Source organism: Chenopodium quinoa, unplaced genomic scaffold (assembly GCF_001683475.1).
Source record: "Chenopodium quinoa cultivar QQ74 unplaced genomic scaffold, ASM168347v1, whole genome shotgun sequence".
NCBI lineage: Eukaryota > Viridiplantae > Streptophyta > Magnoliopsida > Caryophyllales > Amaranthaceae > Chenopodium > Chenopodium quinoa.
Window position 1 is genome coordinate 7,153,153 of NW_018742914.1, and position 26,718 is coordinate 7,179,870.

The 26,718-nt window shown below is 34.7% G+C and overlaps 2 protein-coding genes across 2 annotated transcripts; both read right to left on the reverse strand.

Moving 5' to 3' along the window:
* Window positions 1-5,551: 5,551 nt before the first annotated feature.
* Window positions 5,552-11,697, reverse strand: LOC110728089 (3-ketoacyl-CoA thiolase 2, peroxisomal-like). Its single transcript, XM_021907723.1, has 14 exons — window positions 11,259-11,697; window positions 10,161-10,237; window positions 9,807-9,891; window positions 9,593-9,719; window positions 8,295-8,393; window positions 8,094-8,161; window positions 7,893-8,000; window positions 7,715-7,792; window positions 7,502-7,634; window positions 7,318-7,414; window positions 6,567-6,690; window positions 6,367-6,475; window positions 6,042-6,125; window positions 5,552-5,923 (listed from the first exon to the last, which is right to left on the reverse strand). The coding sequence occupies exons 1-14, from the start codon at window positions 11,340-11,342 to the stop codon at window positions 5,844-5,846; spliced, it is 1,353 nt and encodes a 450-aa protein (XP_021763415.1). The 5' UTR covers window positions 11,343-11,697; the 3' UTR covers window positions 5,552-5,843.
* A 4,978-nt stretch (window positions 11,698-16,675) lies between these two features.
* LOC110728090 lies at window positions 16,676-26,718 on the reverse strand. Its single transcript, XM_021907724.1, has 10 exons — window positions 26,511-26,718; window positions 23,174-26,375; window positions 22,994-23,080; window positions 22,564-22,716; window positions 22,228-22,391; window positions 21,944-22,091; window positions 19,103-19,225; window positions 18,922-19,009; window positions 17,085-17,259; window positions 16,676-16,990 (listed from the first exon to the last, which is right to left on the reverse strand). Exons 2-10 carry the CDS (start codon window positions 25,877-25,879, stop codon window positions 16,969-16,971), a joined length of 3,666 nt encoding a protein of 1,221 aa, XP_021763416.1. The 5' UTR covers window positions 25,880-26,375; window positions 26,511-26,718; the 3' UTR covers window positions 16,676-16,968.

The following is a 26,718-nucleotide window of genomic DNA, read 5'->3' on the forward strand; positions in this document are numbered from 1 at the left end:
AAACAAATTCTACCCGAAACATTAGACAAGAAATCTTTCAATTTATCCCTCTCCAATACATAAGCCTTCAATAAATCTCTCTTTGTGGTTGCACGACCAAATGGTTTAAACTTAGGGGTAGCTCTTTTCATCATTCTCCTAAATCCTTGTTCTTCAACCATAGTGAATGAATGACCTCCCTCAACAATGAAATTAAGAATCTCTTTTCGAAGTTCATTCATGTCAAAAACAAAATTTTCTTCATCACTATCTTCCTCAAATGTAAGTCCTAGAGGCCTATTTGCACACCTCTCTAAATGACGCTTCAAATGAGATGTACCACTATCACGATTTGCAGATAAAATAGAATTACAATGTACACATGTAGCAATTCTCTCACCTTGAACATTCTTCCCTTCAATAAGCTCTCTCCAAACTTTAGACCTCTTCTTTCTCTTTCGTTGCGGAGTAATGTATTCATTATATCCATCATCACGTGCCGTAGAAGTAGTAGTAGTAGTAGTATCATCATCCATATTAATTGTTTTGCCCTGCCAGCACATTTAGGAGTTCGATCAGGAGAATAGAAAAATCCGAAAACAGAATCTTATATGGTCTGTTGTGCTTTGCTAAGGTAATAAAACAAATACTACTTGTACTACATAGTTAAATTTTATAAGTGTCCAGCCTCCAATTCAGTGTAGTAGTAGTAGTATCACAACTACACTAACCTTAACAGTCAACACACAAGTACCACATTTGCTTTCTCGTTCTATAATCATGCTAGTTTAGTCAATTCTTATACTACTATAATCAAATCAAGCAAAACTCCCAAATTATAATTAAATCATCAGCTTAGTCACATTATATTCATTCAAAGTACTACATATATTAGTAGATAATATGGGCTTTGTATGAATATATAGATGGATTAATAGTATACTTTATCAAGCCTTTATTGGTTTGATTTAATTCAAGTATTTTCAAATTGTAGCTAATATAGAAATGAAAACATTCAATGGCACAAGTGCAGAAAATATGTGACATGATTAGCACACAAAATTAAGGGTTATAATCATTCATCCATGAGTTCAGATCAAACACAATTATAATCAAGCAAAAAAAACTCCCAAATTATAATTAAAAACACCAAAATAAATCACCATTAGCAACACCAAGAACAACAGACTCATAAGTAGCAAAATTACCCACAATCCTTTTATCACTCTCCAAGCTCAAGTAAGAAGCAAAATCACCCAGAAGAAAATCCAATTTGAATTGATTTTCGATCACATCATATAACCTAAACCGGATCTTCAATCAGATATTAAAATTGAATAACAGATTAAGAGAGAGAAAATGATGTTACCTGAGACTCTGAGTGCGCGGCTTCAATGGAGAACTCTGAGTGCGCTTCAATGGAGAACTCTGAGTGCGCTTTAATGGAGAACTATGAAGTTGCGCTTCAATGGAGAACTCTGAAGTTGCGCTTCAATGGAGAACTCTGAGTGCTTTAATGGAAAACTCTGAAGTTGCGCTTCAATGGAGAACTCTGAGTGGCTTCAATGGAGGAGAGAGAAAATGGAGGAGAGAGAAAATGGAAGAGAGGTAGTAGCTGACTGCTGACCCTTACAATTATTATTGGGCTCTTTAGTTTAATTATTAAATTATTGGGCTATAAAATAAAACCCTATAAAAACCCTATAAAATAAGACCCTATAAAAGCCCTGTCCATTAAAAAATTAAAGGGTCAAAACCCTTTAGTATTAGGCCCGACCCTTTTGCCATTGGGTAGCCCTACCCAATAACCAGGCCTAGAGGCGATGCAGAGGTAAGGGATATTATTAGAGGAAGAGGGATAATGGGTTTGATTGAGAAGGTAAGGAGAAAGGGGAGAATTGACGAGGGGAATAACGGAGTTGTGATGTTAATGAAGATGATGACATTGATAGAGCTTCGAGATCTATCAATGGCGCGCGGAACGGAGGAGGAGGTGGGAAGGGGGAGGGTTTCGTTGCGGTGGAGTTGGGTTGCTGATGGTGGAAGTTGTTGCCAAGGGAGGAGGAAAGGGAGGAGGGTGGTTTTTGTGTTGGTGGTTAGAGTGGTGGTGGTGACTTTTTTTTTTATTTATAAATTAATTAAATTATTAAATTGTTAAGTGAGAGTTAGAAAGTAATTTGAAGATATTAGAGGTTAATCAAGTGAATTAGTGGTACTTTGAACAAAAAAATTTTAACTTTGGATTTTTTATACGATAAAGTTTTTAAAAGGTTTTTTTTTTTTTTTTTTTTTGCAAAATGGTGCATTTAAAAGGTTTTGTTTTTTTGACAAATTTGCCTATTTTTATTGATTTATTGATATTATATATTGTAATCACTTGTTATATTATTTGATATTATATTTATAAAATCACTTATTATATTATCTGATTCTTTAAGAATTAAAAAGATTGTATTATATCAAAGATAAAAAGATTTGATAATTATATTATTGATATTAAGAGAAATTCTCTCAATATCTCTAATATTATGATATCTAATACGACTAACATACCGATGATACTATTACGGCTTTACACACATATATTAAATTTTATTATGTCTTGAATATTGATAGTTGATATAGCTAGAATTAGTGAGGGGTTAATTCTCTAATTTTTATGCTATCTCATTCTAAAGGCTGTCAACTTTAAGGATTGACGGATCATTATTTTTCTTATCCTATGGATTCGTATCTAATATGTGGAGTTTAGAATCCTTCATTTTTGCACCAATAAATTAAAAATAGAAATTTAAATAATGTTTGACCATCTAACACGTTGATGGATTAAAAACAACCAACTTATATACCTCTTATTACAATCTTTCATTGCACTAATATATAATGCTTATAAATACAATAATGGTTCCATTATTTTCAAAAGATTAAGCTTAATTAAATTCTAACTTATTATTTAAATCTCACTCTCTTATTTCAATAATACGAAAAGAAAATGAAGCCAATATTCGTGATGTATATATGTTTATTTATCAGCATGGTGCTATTAACAAATAGCCAATCAATTCCAAATTCAAAATTAGAGACCGATAAAGTAAACTACGTTAATATGGATCCATGCAAAAGAGCCAATCCACCTGTGGAGTGCCAGGCTAATCCAAATGGCAGGTTGACTGATAGCCAGGTTAACCCTTATACTCGCGGTTGCTTAAAAGCTACTAGGTGCGCTAGGGGTGGCTAATCGATCGATCTAGCTACACTACTCGCCATTAAATGACCCTAAATAGCTTAGGTTTCATGTAACAAAATCAATGTTATTATGAAATGTTGTGTGTATTTTGAAACAATGGGATTTTAATTTAGTGATTCAAAACATGCATGTGTGTACCTTGCATATTGTAATGTAGAGGACATATGATGCGTTCGTATGTACTAACGTACATCCACTTAAGCATGACAGATATTGATTTTAATTTGCAAATGTTTTAGTGTATGGTTGTTTTTTTGTGGTATAGCCACAGGGCAAAATTTAATTACAATTGTGTTTTATTGAATGTTATAGACAAGTTGGTGGATTATTTCGATTATGAATGATTCGATTGTGTAGCATAATTAGTATTTTTTTTCCCTCTAAATTAATCTTCAAACTTGTACGTGCAAGCCATTAGAATAATCTAGAGAATTATTGACATTTAAAGCAATTTAAAGATGGTTTGTGAAAATTCTAGTACACATTATAGCTACAAGAGTGATTGAGGAAGTTCTAAAATCTTCTAGTCATTTCTTTCAACCTACATGTTCAACTATAAATATTAGTCATGGGCATTCTCACGAGAAACAAGAAAAGTCCTACTCGCACTATTATAGCCTTCATCTTACATAATTGCTCCTAATATAGGGTGACATTCGATATTTCATATAGTTGATTATTTTGGATGCTCCTTATTTGTAGATATTTATAAAAAAAATTTACTACTTTATAATGTTTATTGTATAAGTGTCTTTTACTATATGTCAATCTTTTCCAATTCCGTTGTTAAAAAAAAAATAAAAAAAATTAGCTACCACTTTTATGTGCTTTCTTTAAGAATTTACTCCCTTAACAAGAGGCAGCCTAATTTCATTCAATAATATGAACAATACGTTTTGGAGGTGTTTATAATTATAAGTAGTAATTTCTTTCAATTTCATGTTTTAATGATCCAAAGGATACAATGTAAAATTGATCTAACATTGATGGCAATTTTGTTGGATTATTTTTTATTTTTTTAAATCATCAGTTGATTTGTATATAATTTGTTTGTTACTTTTTTTTCTTTCACTACTACAAAATTAAAAATGACTAAAAAAAATCATTTTAAATAAGCCTAATAAACCATATTGTATAGTTTCTTGTCTCTTATCATACGAAACCACAAAGAAATTGAATTTGTAAGAAATATGGTTTCGTACATCTATATTTTAGTATAGAAAATAAAACGATAAAAATTAGTTTTATTTGAATTATGATTTCTTAGATAAAGTATAAGAAATACTATTAGTTGTTTTTCCTATGTTTTCTGATGAACCCGAATCCAGATCTTTTTTTAATCTAGGATTCGGATGCGACCCTGATTCATTGGATTTGAAAATGGAGAACCGAATCCAGATCCGATGGGTCCAACGGATCCGGATATAATATATTTTGCCTAATTTTTTGTAATAAATGTAATATTTGGGTCAAAAAATGCATTTTAAACTCCAATCGAAGTTATTAAAATCAACCTAAATTAAAGTTATACAACTAATAAATAAAACACAAAGTAATTTATACACTTATACTTTGAAATAAAAATTATAAACAACAAAAAAAAGTATGCAAAGAGGGTGATAAAGTCTTTGTTGGCCTAAAAGTTATCATGGGCGAGATTTGGATCTACAAATCTAAATCGCCCTCTTTGATCTTATATCTTGTAGTGTCTTTGGATCCACGAGCCTTTGTTGTCCCGTCCCTCTACAACCAATTTCCTATGTGTTGCTAAGAAAAGAGGCATTGGTGTTTATTTTTAGGAAAGGAGTTTGGGTGGTGAATAGTTCAAAACAAGGTACAATAGATTTTTATATTGTTTGTAAATCTCAAAACTACAAACAGCTATTAAGAACAATAATGATATATTTTTATTTGTTGAGTAATCATTAATTCATGCTCAGTTAGCAGATTGAAATAATGACTTAGACATTATCTTACTATTCCCTCCGTCCCTTAATACAATGCCTCTTTTGAGCCTTATTTCTCACATAATAAAGAGAAAGAGGCATTGTATTAAGGGACGGAGGAAGTACTAGAAACTATACAAAGTAAAAAGTATTTTCATTTCAATGGTTCCAACGTATATTTCCAATAACATTATATTTCCAATGGTTCCAACGTAAATCAATCCTATTCCTATTTCAAACGGTTGCGAAAAAACGGAGTATTTTCATGTTGAGAAACATGTATTTTCCCATTAAAAAAAAAGAACGATTATTCTTAATTCTTCTTAATAAAAGTGTAGGGTGGAAGTAATAACTTTAATTTAGAAGAATGAATGGAGTATTTTGTTGATATCAACTCCTCTAATACAGCCTACAGGATTGATGATGTTTTTGCTGTATAGATGCCAGTCCAGTAGAGGCAGATGCCAAGATTTCTAACATATTTGAAAAAACTTGGACTAAGCTTTATTTAACAAATATACTCATCTGAGTAATATTATGTAAAAAAATAAAATAAAATAAAATAAAATAAAATCAGCTGAGTTCTATTACTCTGAAATAGGCAGATTGTTCATAACTTTTAAAGGAAGGCAGAGTAAGAAATAAAGGCCTTATGCTACGTACTAAAACATTTAGTAATTAACACGGGTGTTAGTTAATTCGTCGACATGATCACCTCTTTCAAAAACAGCTGCAGCACCCATGCCACTACCTGTAAGTTCAGCACACAATTTATGAGAGACAATTTGAGGTTATTTTAGTGGCTTCAACTTTACAAAATTAAATTAGCTTTTAGGTAGCACACATGAGGTGTTGAGAGAGAGAGAGACCTATGCACATGGAAATGACTCCAAAACGGCAATCCCTTCCTCGGCGTTTCATCTCATTAAGTAAAGTAGCTACACACCGAGCACCTAAAAAAAGAGCAAAGTAGGAATTGAGTACAACAATACACCTAATCATCAAGGCCTTGTTCTTGTCTACCTTATTTTAACAGATTAAAACTAATTTCACTCACTAAAATCAGATTTAGATTTCTGCTGATAACCGGGTTTTACAATGTATAACTGATTTTTGCTGATATAAATCCTCCCTCCCCAAACAGAGCCTAACTCACTCAGTAAGCATTTTCTCTAGTAAAGCCAAAATGCATACCTGTAGCTCCCAAGGGATGTCCAAGGGCTATTGCTCCTCCATTAACATTAACTTTAGCTGGATCGAGGTTCAGCTTTTTACAACAGTAAACATACTGTGATGCAAAGGCCTGCATTGAAAATAGACATTACCAATTTGAGAAATGGTGTTGAAGTCACCAACTAACTGAAAATATGAGGCAGCTTGTTCAGAGTGCTAACCTCATTTATCTCAAATAGATTGATATCGTTAAGCTTTAGCCCGGCAGATTTCACAGCAGCAGGAATGGCAAAAGCTGGGCCAATCCCCATAACAGCAGGATCCACACCAACAGCAGCAAAGCTCCTAAAACACAGGATAGAACTGAAAATCAGGAACTAGAAATTTCAAATAAGATACATTGTTGTTTCTGATTTCGTTTACATCGATTGAGAAGAATATCAACTTGATAGGCAGTACCAAACCAATGGCTACAGTTTAATTACATTGCCAGAATCACAATTAAGAAACAGTCTTAAGTGAAGGAAAAAAAACAAACAAGTACTTCACCCTCCTATACAGAGAATACTATTATACAACGAAACACGAAAGAAGAAACCAATGATGCATAGGGCCATAGGTTAGCTGCTAGTTACACAATGGACGAATATTCAAATACACAGATAGCAACCAAACACTTGAAATTCCAAAACAGACATGGACACAGACCAACACGAACTAAAAGTAAGAAAGAAATTGGCACAGACAAGTTTGAAGAGGTCAAGAAAGGTAAGTGTGTTCAACTTTTAGCAGTAAGAAATTCAGAAAGAAAGGGTTGACAATGCAAAGGGAATTATTTACAAGAATTCTCTGCAATCATAAATTCCAAGTTTCGCGCAACAAATTCTAATTCTTGTATAAATTGAAAGAATTACAATATCTGGTATAATTTTGCTTGTTTAGCTTCCGTCGGCAGTTTAGAAATGAACTTACCTAAATACACCAAGAATTGGAAGCCCTTTTTTCATTGCTAGACTCTTCTTCATGAGGAGGACTGCTCCAGCCCCATCACTCACCTGGCTAGAATTACCTAAGAAAATGGCAACAACAAATCAGGTAAAATCACAATTTACTTCATCCATAATTGACCCCCTACATAAGGTCCAATCTCACATACCAGCTGTTGAGGTGCCATCCTTTTTAAAAGCAGGCTTCAGCTTTGCCAAATCTACCATGTTAGAGCTTGCCCGAATTCCATCATCAAGAGATATAGTTACATGTTTTTCTTCTCTAGTTTTTGGATCCACAATCTAGACAATAGAATAAACAAATAAGCAACTAAACACATTGTCTCGAAAGATAAAGAAGCTTCATCTCTATTACATACTACCTTGGTTGAAACTGGTACAATCTCTTCTTTGAATTTTCCAGATGCAGTGGCTGCTGCAGCTCGTCTATGAGATTCCACCTGTGACACATAAAATAAGTTACATTAATAATTTAAAATTTTTGTCTTTTAAAAGATGCAACAAGCTTAAAGCATGCATGAATTGATGAATGGAACTTACAGCTGCCTGATCTTGATCTTGCCGCGTCACACCATAACTTTGTGCAACATTCTCTGAGGTTATACCCATAGGGAGAAGGCAATCTCTTGCTTGCATAAATATTTCTACCTGTAACAAAGATTTCCAAGACTTTTATACCTAGCAAATTCAGCTGTGCTTCATAATTACTTAATGTGCCAAAAAATTAATATCGAAACGTACTTTTGGGTTGATATGACGAGGCCTATCGACACGATCAATTGTCATTGACTCCACTCCAGCTCCTATTCCTGTGTAGGCATATAAGTATATAACAAAAAAATGTTTCATACTGCAGAAGATTACAATCATATCAAGGCAGGATGGGATTCAACAACAAATTAGATGTTCCATACCACAAAAGGTTAAATGTTTCATACTGACCTATGTCATAATATCCTGCCTTTATGCAGGCAGCAACGTCAGCAACTGCTTGAAGACCAGACGAACATTGCCTGTTCACAGTTCTGATGGGCACTGTGTCTGTAACATAAACTAAAGAGTATTAACAATCCGAAACTATAATTTACTTCTTCACAATTCTCATTAAAGATAGTTTCAAATGACGGTTTATGTTATCCGACCCAAATCCTTCTGGGACTATGTCTTCGTTATTGTTGTAGTATACAAGTAATAATATGGTGTCCGTTGTCATTATGTCCTGACCTGACAACGAATATTATTTTGAGATACCCTTTTAATTTTTAGTAGTCTCTCCATCCCAAAAAACTTGAAATGGTAAGAGAACAAATCAGAGGACTAAGGATACACAAGCTAGTCTCTGTGTTTTCCCTCACACAGTTTTTTGAGTTCCTTTCAGTTAAGAGTTAAGTTGATCCTTTTCAATACCCAGTTTAGATCATCCCTAAACTACCAGCTCTTGTCTCAAGCCAAACCCTTGTATAAACTAAAGGTTCTTTGATAAAATTGGGCTATATGACCCACGATTTACCACACAATAGAATTATTTATGAAGGATTCAGCTTATGGGTGTATATGACAACTTTTTGGACGTGCAAAATATAGCTTCGAGATGGAATGGCTTGTGGATATACAATAATAACCTATGGTATGCAAATGAATTGATGCAAATTTTTTGGTTATACAAGATGATTTGTAACTGCAGGGAAGTATAATAAACTAACCTATAGAGGGGCTAGTTTTATTAAGTCAATAGTCTTAAGTTTTATTATAAATAGAGAGAGAGGGGAAAGGAAGAGGCAGGCAGAGTTTTTGGAGTGAATCCTTACGAGAGTTGTGATCTCAAGTCGCTAGTGGAGAGTGGTAGACTAAACCTACCAATTTTGTAAGAAATCTTTCAGCAATACTAATCAGAGTTCAACTCTTCTATTATTAACTTTGTGCATTTGTTGAGTAAAACCTGCTGTTCTTCGAGTCGATTACAGGAAGGTGTACAGGGAAGACAGGTCAGAGGTACCATGTTTTTCAGATGTCAATTTGGAATTCAAGACAGTCTTAAAGGCCTTGTATATTTTTCTTCAATTTTTTTTTTTTTTTTTTCCGGTCATCTCAGAAATTTAGAGGTCTAAAGTGATTTCTGAGAAGAAAATGGTTTTTTCAGCAGAAGTAGAAACTGAAACTGTTTGCAAAATAGTTTTTGGTTGACATGCAATAAGGAGGCGAAACAAAACCTCAAAAGGCAATCATTTTAATGTACTAACCTGGAAAACCGGCATAGAATGCTGCCATCCGGCATTCTATAGCTCTTTCAGAACCTGGGGCCAAAACTGTACCCACCACAATGTCCCCTACCTCACCTGGGTTTACTCTTGTCTTCTCTATCAATCCCTGTAGTGAATTTTGACAGCTGATGGTCAAAAATCCCTCACAAAATTTGATCTCAACAAGGTTTTTCTATAATTATAAGTAGTATACCTTTAGAACAGGAGCGAGTAGATCATCTGCAGGTGTGTCCTTGAAACCACCACGTTTTGCTTTACAGATTGCAGTTCGACAAGCACTGTTCAGTGACATGAAGTGTAAGTTTCTTCCTAAAAACAGAAGAAAGAAATAGACAACCTTTCGGCCATAATTTTTCTAATGGTGCGTTCTGCAAAATAAAGCCTACACTAGAACTGAAATTTTTAAGTTCTTACACCATTCAACATTCCCGTACAAAAAGATGATCATATATGCATCAAAAACCTTAAGTTATATAAACAGGCAACATATGTGAATAATGTGATACATTTTTCACCAACAACCAAGACCAATGATAGTTTTACTTACGCAACAATTACTATATCATCTCCGAAAGCAGCATTTACTGGAAACATCCCTCCATCTCCAGAAGAGCAAACCAAAGGCTAGTTCATAGATCATCCACCCAAGGTAAAAACAAAACGTAATCTAAGTTAATTTAAGTTCTCAATAGAGGGATTGATGCAAACACATCAAATCAAACCGGAATTAAGAAAATAAGTTCATCCTGTTACTATCAAATAGGCAACTTTTTATTGTGTTTCAATCATAGTAGCACAAGTTTGGCTATGTACATGGAGCTTTAGAAAACATACTCAAATCAACTATGGTAATTTTTATTAGCAAATTCACAAAAACTTAAAACATTTGGAATAATTTTTTTTGTTTAGCAGCTTTCAACATCCCTGAAGTCATTAACTACAGAATGTTTCATGCAGTTATGCAAATGTCCAACCAAAATGACAACTATCATGAGAATAAAAATATGGTTTAACAACAACATAAACTTTAACTCTAATCATGTACTCCACTTTTTTTTCTTTTTTTTTTTTTTTGTGTGGACGCAGACAAAATACAATTTCTTGTCTTGGTACGGCTTCTAAACTTTAACCAACTAATCTAGTTGAGATTTACAGTACTTCGTCAATTTTAACAGCTAAGCTAGTAGATGCTAATCAATAGTACTCTGGAATGATTGATGTTTAATCTTTCAATACTTAATCAAATTAATGAGAAAAAAAGAGATTTTGTAAAATCATGTCATTCCTGTAGTTTTACGAGAGGTCGGTACAATGTGACAACAAAATTCAGACATTCTAAAACTAATGGCAAAAATAACTTCATTTTTCCAATCCTCCTGTAAGTAACAGCACAAACAGCAAAAAAAAAAATAAAAAAAAAATAAAATAAAAAAATCAACTTTATAAACCAATAACAACCAATTCAATCAAGCCCATGAAAACAAAACTTATAAATATGATTGTTAAAAGAACATGCAAGTGTAATAAAAATAACATGAAAAAAGGCATCATGATCTCGCGTGTATAATCTCAATTGCTGTCATAAAATTATTTACCATACACATTGATAACGCAAAATGTATTCATAATTAAAATAAACACTTACCGAAATAGTAGAATCATGGGGTTTTGGAGAAATGGGATTAAGGTGTTGTAGAAGCACTTTCTGCCTGTTAATCGCCTTCTCCATCTCTCTAATTCTCTAAATTCTCTCTCTTATTCTTAATATAAATGTGATAATTATGTACTTGTATAATTAATGAATACCCATTATATATAAACATGGCAAAAATGAAAATTGGTTATTATTAAATTGACCCACCAATAATAAAGATATGAAGATTGTATTATTGAAATGACCCACCAATAAAGATGTGAAATTTGGTGGGTAAAGAGAGAGAGATTACAAGCACATTTTTCTAGTTTTTGTTGATTTATTTTTCATTTTTGGGAAATTTGGCGAAGTTTACAAAGAAATTGAGAAGAAAGTGTTGAGCTATTGATGTGAGAGCTGATAGACATACAATCATCGTATGTGGTCCCTACATATAATACCATTAGAAATTTGACACATCACCAAAAAAAAAAAAGGGAGAAAACTAAGAGTCAATTATAAATTAAATTCAAATGGAACTTAGACCCATAATTCTAACCAATAAAAGCATGACAAATTAAGATTATGTAGGGATCACATACAATAATGATATGTGTAGCCTTTGACTATTGATGTGCAAGAAAAAGAGTGGAAATTGACGTTGACCCAATGAAATTGTTATTGAAGTTGACAATCTTTCTATATTTCATGTTGTTGCTCAGATGAAAAGTTGGTGAATGTGAACATGAAGCTCTTGGATTGGCCAATTGGGGCTTTGATGAATTTGTTATTGAAGGTGATTTAATTTTGTAATAAATGGTAAGGACAAACTTGGTTTTCTTGGTCTTTTTAAAATAATTTTTACTTTTGATTTACTTTGAATAATTTCATGTTGGTGTTTGTTTTTTAATTGCATCACTAGTATTTGCCTACTTGGATCCGGGTTATGTCCCCATGTTAGGGCTAGGGGTGTCCATTCGGTTTTCGATTTGAATAAAAATCAAATTCAATCCGATCCGAAATATAATTCGGTTTTTCATTTTTCAATCCGATCCGATCCGAATTACTTTTTCAATCCAATTCGATCCGAAAATCCGAATTAAAATACGTTCATTTATCTTCTTTAATAAATAGACTAATACGGTAATATAAATTAAAAATGCAATTATAAAAATAATATTTTGTCCAATACAATTCTTAAAAATAATCTGATTAACATAAATTGTTCAACTTCAAAGTCAAAATAAATTGTTTGAAGTACAACTAAAAGGAAACATCATTTCCATTACAATAATTACTAAGCTAGCTACATGCACTAAATATCAATAACAGTAGAGTATAAGCAGCAACTTTAAGCTATATACGGCTCAAGGCAAGTAGCAACTTTCAGTTGCTTCAAAAAAAAAAAAAAAAAAGTACTCCGAGCAGTAATTGAGCTAAATGTTTAGAGCCTAATTGTAAGGGATTTGTTAAACATCGCCCACAAATTACTACATAAAGCCCATAAAATTCACTTGGTTTGACAATATTGCCCTTGACCTAAAAAAAAAACACTCACACTCTCATCACTCACACTCTCATCGCTCATCTTCTTTCAACCTCTCTAAAAAAAAAAAATACAAACAACGGCAATGTCGAGGCGGCAAGGCAAGGAATTGGCGGCGGCGGCGGAGGGAAGGAGGTCCCAAGGAGGCAAGGTACAATTTGTAAAAAAAAAAAAAAAAAAAAAGGGAAAACCGCCGTGACGGAGGTGGGGCGCCCTGGCTGGACGCCCAGCCAGCGGTGGTGGAGCTAGCTGCAGACGCCGCCACCAGTAGGCTGGCGCCTGGGCTGGACGCCATAGCCACCGTTGTGGCGTTTATTCAAGGCGTCGCAGCCGTGGCTGTAGCGTCCAGCCCAGGCGCCAGCCCACTGGTGGCGGCGTCTGCAGCTGGCGCCACCACCGCTGGCTGGGCGTCCAGCCAAGGCGCCCCCCCCCCCCTTTTTTTTCTTTTTTTTTTTTATATTTGTTTTAAAATATTGTTTTTATTTTTTTTTTGTTTTTTTGTGTAATATCTTTTTGAATTATTTTTATATTTTGTTGTTTATTTTTATAAATTTTTTCAATTTTGTTGTATTTTTTCTATGTTTATATTTTGTTTACAATTATTTGTTTGTTTTTTTTTGTACATTTTTATTTTTATTCTCTATTTTGATTTGTTTTATATTTTTTTTACAATTATTTGTTTGTTTTTGGTTAGTTAATTTATTTTAAATTTTATTATTGATATTGTTTTTGGTTAGTTAATTTATTTTAATTGGGAATGAATTATTTATGTTTATATATATTCTTCTGTGTTGGTTTTATTTCCTTTCTAAGTGTATTTTTTATTCTATTATTTTTATTTAATTGTTTTGTTAATTTCTTTATTATGTTAATTTGTTAGTATGTTTTTAGTTTATTTGATTTGGGTAGTGGTAGCTATTTTTCGTATAAATTTTTGTATGTTTATATATTTTAAAATTTTGTGTAGAATTCACTGGGTCGTCATGGTGCGGGGAAGAATGTAGAGCTTCTTAGTAGAAGCTATTCAGTGGAGAGGTCGTGGCATAGACATGTCAGATCCCGTGGTATTTCGACCTCAGCTGTCGATGACCCTCTTCATATACTATCATCTCATGGTTGTGATACCCCCATTTAGAGTAACCAATCACTTCCCAACCGTCACGACTCCGTAGTTGTCGAACCTTTACTCTGAACTCACACCCACAACCTTTCCGCTTTGTATCAAACCGAGTGGATGTACGAAAATCTCTTTCTTCTCTTTTGCGATAACGGTCACATATCAAAATGCGATCCATTCTACCATCCCGTTAAGATTTATGAGTTACTACTACCAAGCAAAATCCAGCTGCAATTGCAACCTGTTTTGCCCAATCAATCGCCTGTTGAGCTTCTTCGAATGGACCATCATGTCCAAATATCCCACTGTAATCATTTCCGTCTCCACCATCATCCTGCATCAATTATATATTACAATAAATACATTTAACGGATAATACGTTTAATTTCTATATTTACACAGAATTAACACAAAAAAAAAGCATAATTATATATAATCAAACTTAATTTTTATAAAAACCCAATTCGAATTTTCAAACTAAATATAAAAATATACCATTTCGAATTTTCAAACTTAATTTTAAAAAAACCTATTTTGAATTTTCAAAATTAATTTAAAAAAAAACCATTTCGAATTTTTTTAAAAAATCATTTTCGATTTTTTTTTTTAAAAAAATAAATAAATAAAAAACAACAACAAAATCAAAAAAGAAAAAAAAAATTAATTTATAAGGGTGGCGTCTGCCAGGGCTGCCACAACCACTGGACTGGCGCCTGGCAGGGCCGCCTCAGCCAGTAGAGTGGCGCCTGGCCAGGACGCCAGTCTGGTGGTCTGGGCGTCTGGGCTGGACGCCACTCTGGTGGTTCTGGCGTCCGGCTTGGACGTCCAGGCTACGGTTTGGGCGTCCATCCTAGGCGCCGGAGCCACTCCGACGGTAAACCGTGAATTTTAACGGTGACTTACCTCGTTTTCCGTCGACGACGACGTACCTCCGGCGTCCCCCGCATCTCCGGCATGCCCTCCGGTCTCCCCCGGCGAGCCAGTACGGCTCCACATTTTTTAAACCGAGATTATTTCAATTTTAGAAAATGGGCATAATGGTCACACCAAATCATATTTGTGGGCTTTATATGGTAATTTGCGGGCGATGTTTAGCGATTCACAATTGTAAAACCCAATTGTAAAACACAGCAGTCCATTAAATATTTGATTAATTCTAAATTTCGGTGTTCGGTTTAGTTTGGATCCGATCAGGGTCAATCCGATCCAATTCGAAAATCCAAATTTTCAATAAATCTCAATCCGATCCGATTTAAAGTTCGGATCTGATCCGAATTGATAATTCGGTTTGGATTGGATTGGATTTCGGTTTTAATCCAAATTATGGACACCCCTTAGTTAGGGCTGGCAATCCCTTACCCGACCCAACAATTCGACCCAAATTTGACCCGAAGTTAATGAGAGAAACCCAAACCCAACCCGATCCCAAATAACCTGAATTCGACCCGATTTCACCCAAATTTCATATTTCATAATAATATTAAGTTTTGCACTATTTTTTTATAGTTTCTAAACATAACCCAAAATCGACCCAAATCTTACCCGAATTGTCACCCTTTTTCGACGTGGCGTAAAAAAATATATATATGGTCATTCACTACATTGCGATATTTTGTTTGCAAAAATTAACATGAAGTACAAGATATCTTAATGTGAGGCATATAGTGTTAACACTTGAGATTGTGTTCAAACTTTCATTTGGAGCATTTTTTACAATACAAACTAGTGTGTGGCCCAGACGATGTCCCAAGTTGCTAGTTTAATTGTACTTGTTTAATTTGCTAATCAAATTCGACTGTTTAAATAGTAAGACTTGTTGGTTTCGAGTTTAAGTCTTGTCTAAGTGAACTATTATTTTGTTGGATAAAAAAACACAACTAATAAATGGCTAAGATGGTAATACTTTTAACTTAAGACTTGTTGGTATTGAGGCGCATATTGCTGACATGTCGAACTTAAAAAAGGTGATATGTGAAACATATTCTATTTTAGAAACGCTTGTTAATATACAAGTATAGATATACATATTCAAAAAAGATAGAAAATTTCATAATGAAATACTATTTACACACTCAATTCGTATACATTGATACATTAGCTTTTCATAATCTTTACTAAAGTCTTGTCAAAAAAAAAAAAAAAAAAAAAATCTTTACTAAAGTATAATTAAAGATATCAACAAGGCAACATGTACATTGAGCATTAATTGGTTCAATATGTCAACTCGTCTTTTGGATTTATTGTGTATTGACTCGGTGTTCAACATTTTATCCTTAATTTCACATTTAACTCACTATTAACAATTTTTTTTTTTTTGTGCATAATTAAGGAGTAAAATACACTGATTTTTATAAACGGCGTACCATAATTGAGAGACCTCTAAAACCATAAGGAGATAGACACCTATAAAAGACTAAGGGCCTATTCTGAGCTAAACTTAACTTAACTTATTAGAGCTTAACTGAACTGAACATTTTATGAGAGAAGAAAATTAAAAACTAAACTGAAAATAATGTAAAGAGAACAAGCTTTAAACCGTTAAGAAGTATTATATTGAGATTTTTTAAAAATTGAAGGCATAAAGAAAATTTGACAAAACATCGTGAAACCACTTTTAAATCCTTTATAAAATTTAAAAAAGGTGAAAATAGAAAAGTGTATGAAATGATAGAATTGGCGAATTGCCGTATTTCAATTCCATGGTTGTAGTACAAAAATTAACGGGCCAAGTAGTAGTAAAATACACTGTTTTTTTTATAAAGAGCATACTATAATGCCACCATTGATCATTATCTCAACTCAACGAACTCATTAGAGCTTAGAAGCTTACTCCGTATAAGGTTTATATACAGATATTTTTGTTCAGCAAAAATTTCATGGTAGACCAACCATTGTACGGCATAAGCCCAGCTATATACTGTGATCTTATATCAAAAGAATGAAAAAATATTGCCTAAACAGAAGTCACAGAAATATGCACAAAAGAAAAATTGGTAGGAAAATTACAGCATTAACAAAAAGTGAAGAGACAAAAGTTTTCCTTGCTTGATTCGCCGGATCTATCCTCTACTTGAGAGAGTTCTGAAAGATATCGAAGCAATGTTAGAATTACATAATGAGAATATAATCAATCAATTAACGAAGAAAACATATTAAATGTACTTTTTCCTCTTACCTTGTATGTTCCTTTGATGGAAGAGCTGCAGACATAGAGCGCAGCCTATTTGTAACCTCTGTAAATGTAGGTCTTGCATCAGGCTCAATTGACCAACATTGTTCCATCAAAGTCCTCCAATCAGGGTCACAGCGTTCTGGAATTGGGGGTCGGAGAGTGTTCTTTAAAATACCTCCTGCATTGAATTTCACCAAACAGGCCCACAAGTATCAACCACTAAATTGGAGCAAGTAAAATGATAAAGAAAATAACAACTAAAAACAAAAGGAAAGCAAAAATAAACCATATCAAATATTTGCCAATCAACGCTAAGCTTATAGTATTAGACTGCTAGTTTCTCAATAAGCTTATTGACTGGTTCAGCAAACAAATCCAAGAATCTGCTTCAGAGCCTCAGGCTGCTAATTTTCCATTTGCATGTTGTAAAATGTCTACATACTATCATGTGCCTCTCAATTGTGTCAATTACCTTCTTCAGTAAAACAACAGCATGATTCAACAGGTAAAGAGCAGAAAACTAGTACTTTATATGTCTCACTTTAAGGGTTCAGTAGCTTGTCTTCTTTAACCAACTATTTCCAAACAGAAGTTAGCCACTAATTTTCTTATACCTTTCAACTAATCGTAAAAAGGAAATGATGGGAAAAGTAACATATGAAGTGGAAGTAGACCATCTAGGCAATGAGATAACTAATAATCTATTTGGTAACACTATGCAAATATTTCAAACATCAAAAGTTATTCATTTATCCTCTATAGGTTTCCTATTTTCTTCGCCCCAACCCGTGATGTTGCAATTTCTAGTTTGAACACCCCAAGCCAATTGATTCAATTTCCTAGTCATTTAAATAATTAATGATAAAAAAAAAAAGAATCAATCAAAGCCTTAATCCCATAAGTGGGGTCGGCTACATGAACCAAAAGTGATTATTCCATATAGTCATCCACAAAAATCTTCCTCCTCATTCTCTTACGATCAATAAAGGTTACACAAATTTCAACTAATGACTTGATCACAAGTTCACTATCATCTAGGCTCCACAATAACTGAATGACAATAAGCATGCTGCGCAGGAACTGGATCCTGGGATTACAAAACTCTCTCTCTCTCTCTCTCTCTCTCTCTCTCTCTCTCTCTCTCTCTCTCTCTCTCTCTCTCTCTCTCTCTCTCTCTCTATATATATATATATATATATATATATATATATATATATATATATATATTATATATATACACGAATACAAAAACTCTTTTTTGAAGCAGATTACCAATAGCTCTCTGCAATGAGCACACATAGGAAATGAAGGTGCTTTAATAGCAATTTGGCCCCTAGAGACACTAAGTCATTAGGTATGGACAGAATATATGCCTTAAACAAATGAGGCTAGAAGAAGCCAGGGACTTTAAAAAGGTTTGGTTTTGCTGATAGAGGATGGAAGTAATAAGACACAGACAAACTTATTAGTACACTTGATACCCCCACTTCATATTGTACATCAAGTAGCCACATCTGCTAAAATGAAAAGAAAAAAATTGAATTTTTTTATTTTCTTTTTTTGAGTGGGGGGGTTCAAACAAGTGCATTAATCAAGGGAGAAAACGTCCATAAATACATAGGAGGAGATCTACAAAAGACAATAAGCCTTTTCACAGGTTAATTCTAGGTATAAATCAGTTCTTTTCTTATACAATAAAGTTTTAGAAAACTTTCAACTAAGAAGACTTGGAAGTCAACCCTAAAATGGTGTAAATACATCAAAACAGAATCAGAAATTAATGTAATATCAAAAACTTTGTCAACAAAATTATGCTAATCTCTAACCAGAAATTATTTACCTATGATTGCACCACAGTGCATGTTTGCATAGGGCTCCTCTCCAGTCAAGATCTCCCACATTGCAATGCCAAAGGAGAAGACATCAACCTGCCAATGCCCATAATATTCTCATCAATTAGCTTGAATTACAGAATTTACAGGAAGGAAAATAAATAAATAAAAAATAGGGGTTCCTCAAACCTTCTCAGAAACCTTGGTGCTGCTGCCATTCAACAATTCTGGTGCCATCCATGGAAGTGTTCCCCGAACACCACCAGAAACCAATGTATTACGCTTGATCCTTGACAATCCAAAATCCCCAACCTACACAGTTGTTAATCAATTAGTACACTGTTGGAATTTCCAAAGAAAAGTAATGGAGTAACATTCAGGGACTTTCCAATATTCCCAACACCAAAAAATACGGTAAAAACAACTCCCCCTGACCAACCCCCCCCCCTGGCTGGAACTTTTTTCTTACTTTCTTTGATTAATCTTTGGATGCTAAGTGCACGGGGCTGTTTGTGTACATGTTTATTATGCGGGTCATTCCAATCTGGTGATGCAAATTAAAATTACTTCACATGCGGGCCTTAAAGACCACAGAAAAATTACACTCTCCTCATTTATACCTTTCTTTCACTTCTTTTTTATGAAAGACATGGTGTTGTCGTGCTAGCAATTAACCGTTTGGCGTAAGCAACCAAACATAATATGTTCACCAACAATCTATGTACAGCTACTTGTCATATGTGGCTACCACACCTATGTCGACATAACACAGAAAGCGTACGGGTATGGATCAATACCCAACACTTGACCTTGTATGGACACTTCTAACTACCAATCACAAATAGAGAGAGAGAGAGAGAGAGAGAGAGAGAGAGAGAGAGAGAGAGAGAGAGAGAGAGAGAGAGAGGCTTTCTTTCAAAGAAAAATTATTTATAAATACTGCAAAAACTGAAGCACATTAAGAAGACAAGGTATCCTCATATCGTAAAAGGACAAAAACTACAGATTAGCCCAATTTGGTATCCCCCCTAAAAAAACACCCCTAAAAACCCAGCTGCCTTAGCCCATAAAGAAGCTAACAATGTGTATCCCACAACAACTGCCATTTCATTAATTCCTCCATAGCCAGATGCTCCACAAAATAGCCATCACAGTATTACACCCAAGCAACTTCTTCTCCTAACCACCGAACTCGCAAAACAAGTTACCATCCCTATACATTAGAATTTACCCAAGCCTCATCATACACTGTCAAGCCTTCTCCAACAATAACAACACCAAATGATAATAAAGAAAAACATGTGAACATGACTCACCATTAGCTCGGCAAATGTAAAGTAAAATTGAGGTTAAATTCGGATTGCTGATTGCTCAATTTGAGTTAAGTTCATGTCCGTTTGAATCAAGTCAGTTTTGCCTAATGAGTCAAGTCAATTCAAGCAGTGTAGCTAACGAATCTAAACTCCATTCCTTAATGTTCTACCTACTTACTAGTTACTACCCATGTAGTCAAAAATTTTTTTTTTTTTTAAATGACCGTATCACATTACTTATATACAAGAAAAAACATTTGTGTGTGAGATCTTATAAGATTTATCTTAGATTAAATTTTCAAGATATTTACGTTTCAAAATTTTCATAAGTACATAGGTAAAGATATCTATACTAATCTATTAAAAAGCGTTCCTAAAAACATTTATGTGCCATGTAAACTCTTGTTCATTATGCCACGTCACCTACTCATCCTCTCATTATGCCATGTCACCCGGTATCTTCTTGCATTACGCCACGTCACCAACTCAACCTCTCATTATACCACATCGCTACTCAATCAACTTAATTCCATATAAAAACATGACTACATGAGGGAAGAGGCTGGGGAGATTTGAACACCCAACCTCTTATAAGAAGGATGATTGTTTAACCATCTACGCCAATCATCAACCATGTTATAAACATGAAAATAAATGTATATAATTTAACTACGACATCTGGTTAGACAATGGTGTTAAAAAAATATAATGGGAGAAAGCAGACACGTAAATTACGACTTCTGGTTTGACAAACGTCTATTAATGTTTTTGAAAAGCCTTCAAAACGTATCAGTCACACAACTACAAAAGTAGCAACCTGCCGAACTAGTCACTAGTTTATTGTAAAAAAAATGCACATTAGAGACTATCCAAAAGCCAAGTGGGTAAAACATTAAGGAACGGAGGGAATTAAACAATTTCAACGATAATTGGAGCTGGACAGCTACGATTTGAGTTTCAGATATGGTTAGGTATGTGTTGGGTTATTCGGATCAGTTCATTTTTACAAGGTCTTGATGAATTAACCAATCCTAGCCTCTGTTTTATAACTAGTATTAATGCTTCACACAAACATTCACATTAAAAAAAAAAAAAAAAAAAAAAAAAAAAAAAAAAAAAAAACCTCCCTTGAGAATAATTGTAGCCTTTTGAGGATTTTGCAAAAGGGAAAGGAGGACTCTTCCAAAACAATGAGAAAGACACAGGAGAGTGCAGAAATAGGTCTAATATTCAGGCATCAGATGAAGGAAGCAAATAAAGATTCAGGCATGAGAGAGAGAGGTCGTATACTTAAAATAAAATAATTACTCAAATTAAAATTGCTCTCCTATCCAATATCCAAGGTTTAACAAAAAAATTGATTTCATTTGAAAGTTCATACAACTCTAATCATACAGAACCATGCTCAGTGTATTTGTAATATGCTCTACTAACAGCAATACTTGAAACAGCTATATTTTTTTGATAAAATCACATCAACTTCCTCTGTTACTTTTTAGATGCATCACTAAATAAGAAAGTTTCAAATTAGATGCATCACTTTCCCTTTTATTAAATTAATTCTCTCTATCTCTCTAAATATCACATTGGTTCCCTTTTCTCTCTCTATCTCTCTCATCTCCAAAAACTACCTACGATTCCGTGTTTTTGCAAATGTTGCAACTAAAAAAAAATGGAGGAAGTATAACCAATCATATACATAGTGCAGACTGTGTACCTTACAAATAGGTCGTTGTGGGTCCCTCATGTTAACAAGCAAATTGTCACATTTTAAATCAAAATGAACAATATTTTTTGAGTGCAGGTATTCCATCCCAAAAGCTGCATCCATGGCAATAATGAGTTTTCTCCGACGATCAAGAGATCTGTCAACCAGGTTTCCAAAAACCAAAAAATAAGATAAAGTAAAACAAAAGGAGAAAGAGAGAGAGGGGAGTCATGATACAAGTATTGTATTTATATGTGTTTAATTGGAGCACAGCAATTGAATTCAGATATTACCGGTCCTTCTTGACTAGGACATTCCTGAGTGAACCATTTACCATGAACTCTGTCACAGTTGCCAAGGTACCTCCAGCGCCATCAGGAACTACCCCATAGAATGCAACTACATTTGGATGATGAAGTTTTGAAAGTATTTGTGCTTCTCTCCAAAAGTCCCTGGTCTGACAAGAATGAAAATAACGATTCATATATAATAGTCACAGCCACAAAACACTACAAATGTCTACATTTATAGAATTTGTACCAAAACAATCCTTTGCGTTTTCTTGCCTTCCCTAACATATTCTTGGTGTCTAAGTAAAAAGAAGTTCAGTTTATTACAAATAAACTTACCAACCGCTCTTGCTCAGATGATCTTCCTGAAAAGCAACTCTTTTTTATTCTCTTGATAGCAACATCTGATCCTCTCCATTTTCCATGATAAACAGTCCCATAAGTACCAGATCCTAATTCTCTCAATTCTTCAAGATCAGCATTCTTAATGATCTGTGTATCAACTATAATCTATCAATCAAACAGTATACAAAAGAGGCAGAAATACTTGCATGCATTCAGTAACTGTTACCCAGTTTATATGTAGTTAAAAAGAAAATGATGTCGTACAGCAACATTAAGCAAAAATCATAACAGGATGAAAATATAAACTGAGCAAGCAAGTTCATGTGATATTCAAACCAAGAGGAAAATGGCATCCAAACAATATCTTATTACAACTCAACAAGAACATAATAAGTCAAGGCAAAACAAAACAAAAATAGAACACCTGCAATCCGTAGATGCCAGCTTCTATTTCAGCCATCACAGCATCAATGACAGAGTCATCCTTATGCAAGCCAGCAGTTTTAGAATCCTAGGTATGCAAATATTTCAGTCAACTCCAGTTAAAAAGAAAAAAAAAAAAAAAGAATAACCAGACAAGACAAACTGTATAACGATTTGGTACCTCAGAGCCAAGTTCTGCGCCAATGCCATCGCCGTCTGCCACACTTGGCTCTTCTGAGCTAACATTAGAGAAAACATCTACTGCAGGAGGAGGCACAGAGGGAAAAGCAACTTCTTTGGGCATATAATTGCAAGCATCTTCAATAACAACCAGAGGCTCAAGGTGATTTTGCTTATGCATATTCAAGGGTTCTACTCGACCAATGTCATTAGACAATGTCACGCCATTGCCATTAAGGTGTTCCAGCTTCTCAAACTTCTCTATTGGATGGCTATTGTCAGGCTGGAAAACATTCTCCCCTCCATAAGCAGCCACTTTTGTTGAATTCATGTCAAATTGAAAGTCAACATTACCAACTGAAGATGGGGATACAACAGCCTGCTTTCCAAGAGACAAAAACGAATCATCTGACAAACCAGAAAGCAGATCAATCTCTCGATTATGACCACGAGACTGCACTATAGTGCTCGAAGATCTTCCTAAAGCTTCATCAGCGAATTCTCCGGTAAAATTACTATGAAGAGCCTCGCCATCATCATGGATATTGACAATAACAGATGAAGTGCTTTCCAGTTGACAATCAGGCTGGCATTTGGGAAAACCCTCTGAAGCTGTAATTGCATCACAGGTGGACATTGGCACCGGCTGGTGTACTTGAGGCACTGGTGCATCAGCATTAATATGAAAACAGTTACCATTCACCAACTTGTTCTCCACAGGGTTACTAAGGAACACATTTTGATCAGTTGTACCCTGATGAAACTGAGTTTCAGAGCTTAAAACCCTGTTTGTCATCTGGTGACCTAGAGGATTAGAATTATAAGGATTCTGCATAAGTGGATTCAGAATACATTGATCTTCAGAGCCCATATGGTACTTATCATTTACATTATTGGTAGTGCCTTCAATATATGAATTGCAGCCCAGAGGCTTTGAATAATGTGGAATTGGGAGATCATCTCTTTTACGGGACTCAGTAGGTTCCAGATCCATCAGCTGATTCTGTACTTCAGGCTTGACATTATGGACATTCTCTTGCAATGGTAAGACCTTTTCTTGAAGGGGAGAAGAAAATGGTTGGGAAGATGTTGCAGGATTAGCAAAGTGCAATGAAGAAGAGGGGCTTATTCCCTCTTGTGAACAATACGAGGACTTCTCCCCATACTGTTGCAGCTGGGAATCTGAATATGCATGAATCATACCATGATAAGAGTCCATTAAGTCAGCTGATCCCAGCATGAAGGCTCTAGAATCAACTTGTGACATATACCTCTCATGATGAGCAGCTCTGCCTGAAGCCAGAGATGGTTGACTGCCATTATGATTCTGGTTACCATCAGTAACAGGAATGATAAAATCCCCGCTTCTCAATTGTGCTTCAGGAATAATCTCTTGTCCAGGAACACTTGGTTTGCCAGATACACTATCAGATGGTAGTTGGGTTTGAACAAAAGAACTATTGCTTTCGCCACTGTGTTTCCATAAGCTATCCCCATACCATTGCACGCCACCACTCTTTGCATTACCAGACTGAGCGGGTCTGGTAGATAACGAAGGAGACTGAACAGGTGACCTGGTATTGTTGAAGAAATCCATTGTAACATGTGCCCCTTGTGAGGAGGTAGAACCATCCTTGATTTCCAAACGATGAACAGATGAAGGTGAATCACCACAAAAACTTGGAATGCGGTCTAATGTAGCACCTGATTGGTTTGATTCGATGATTAGTTGCTCACCAGAGGCTTTCCGGGGGCTACAGTCCACTATACCATTGACAGCAACAACATATTCGTAATCAGGACTGGCCTGCGGTAAAGTGCCTGAACTGCGAATTTCAGTTTCACTTGCAGGGATCAAAAAAATCCGAAGTCTTTGAGATCCACACGACTTCTCAATACCTTGATATTCCTCCATCATATTTTGGAGATCCTCATTGGAAGACACTGATATGAGCGCATCAAGATCTTCACCTGGTAGCTGGTATTTGATACTATGTGGTTGATTGCAAATGCCAGAAGTCTTATGTATAAGTTCTTCCCATGTGATATTCTTCTTAATAGAAATCATGCGTGTCTCTCCCCCTACATATCTAAGTTTCCCATCAATTGGCCTGGGCAAAATTTTACCACCAAAACTGCAGAGAATCCTCAATTTTCCAGGTTGAGAGCCATCAGAGGACCCTACATCGCAAGGGTTGTATGAATGAGGAGAATGAGGAATAGTAACGGGTGGTACTCTAGCTCCAAGATTGCCTTGATCAAAATTCAAAACACCAGTGTCCTCCCATACCCCTTGGCCATTAGCACTGTCATCTATGTGACATCTTCTTTCAGCACGAGTCCAATGATCAACCTCTGGAGGACACCCTTGTGCAGAGGCAAACTCAGACACCTCAGAACTACATTCAGAATCCACTCTACGAATTCCAAGGATTCTAGCAAGATCTTCATAACCCATTTGACGATCATGCTCATTGTTTAATCCACCCCTTATCTCTTGATTCAGAACCATCGGTAACCCAGGAGGAACCACCTTCGGAGTTAAACGATCACGAATAAACTCAGAAGAGAATTCCTCTCCCGTCTGTACAGACACATAATTACTAGTATTTACAGTATTTCCCCCTCGTAATCTGCTATTCGCAACACCTACAGTCGACTCATTTTCAAACCCTTGATCCAAGGGTACATTCACATTTCCCCTCATATCTACACCCAAAAATTGAGCAACTTAACAACTGCCCCCTTCAAACTCCACAACACCAACTCAATTCAATCATCAAAAGCTCATACTTGAATCCAAATTTCGCTTCCTCTTTCGCAAATCCAAAAAATTATATTTATATACTACTATATATATATATAGAAAAATATATATAAACAACTACTCCAGTATATATAATATGCTACCCAGAAATCAACCCACCAATTATTCACCTAGTAACAAAAGTATACTCAACGATTATAAAATCTATATACAACATTAAAATCAAACCTAATAATCAATATATAAGTACAAAAAAAAAATACCCAATTTCTTTTTTCATATCAAAATCCAAAATTCGCTCAAATTCAATCAATCGAAAACGATTAATCAAAAATTATAACAAGATCAACAAAAATTACTACCTCTCTCTCACTAATCATGAGAGAAATCAAAATTTCAACCGATCATAAATTGTTTTTGTACTTTTCTTTTTTACCTGAAATTGAACAGAAATTTGAAATTCGAAATTCGAATTAGATCATCCAATTTTAAAAAAAAAAGGAAAAAAGATTAATCAAAAAAATGAAATTGATGAAAAAGGAGAGGTAAAAAGGGAGAAAGCGTAGCTTACGATTGAAATGATCAGTTGAAGTCATCGGACGGCGACATTGTCGAGATTTTGGCGGCATCAACACCGGGGCAAGAGAGAGAGAAGGGGAGGAGAGAGAAAGTGAAAGAGGAGGGAGAAAGGAAAAAGGCTTTTTTGTATAGTTGTTTTTTCTATTTATTAATGATAGCATAAAATAAAAATATCAAAATTTAAGGTTTTTTTTGGGGGG

Bases quoted from the DNA above. Each gene is read 5' to 3' on its own strand.
- LOC110728089 (XM_021907723.1), bottom strand. From the start codon at position 11,342: ATGGAGAAGGCGATTAACAGGCAGAAAGTGCTTCTACAACACCTTAAT. The intron at 8,001-8,093 runs GTACGTTTCGAT...TCTTTGTTACAG, and splicing joins CTCGTCATATCAACCCAAAA to GTAGAAATATTTATGCAAGC. The intron at 5,924-6,041 runs GTCTCTCTCTCT...CTGAACTTACAG, and splicing joins AGTCATTTCCATGTGCATAG to GTAGTGGCATGGGTGCTGCA.
- LOC110728090 (XM_021907724.1), bottom strand. From the start codon at position 25,879: ATGAGGGGAAATGTGAATGTACCCTTGGATCAAGGGTTTGAAAATGAG. The intron at 23,081-23,173 runs GTACCAAATCGT...TTGCATACCTAG, and splicing joins GCGCAGAACTTGGCTCTGAG to GATTCTAAAACTGCTGGCTT. The intron at 16,991-17,084 runs GTAAGAGGAAAA...GATATCTTTCAG, and splicing joins CCATCAAAGGAACATACAAG to AACTCTCTCAAGTAGAGGAT.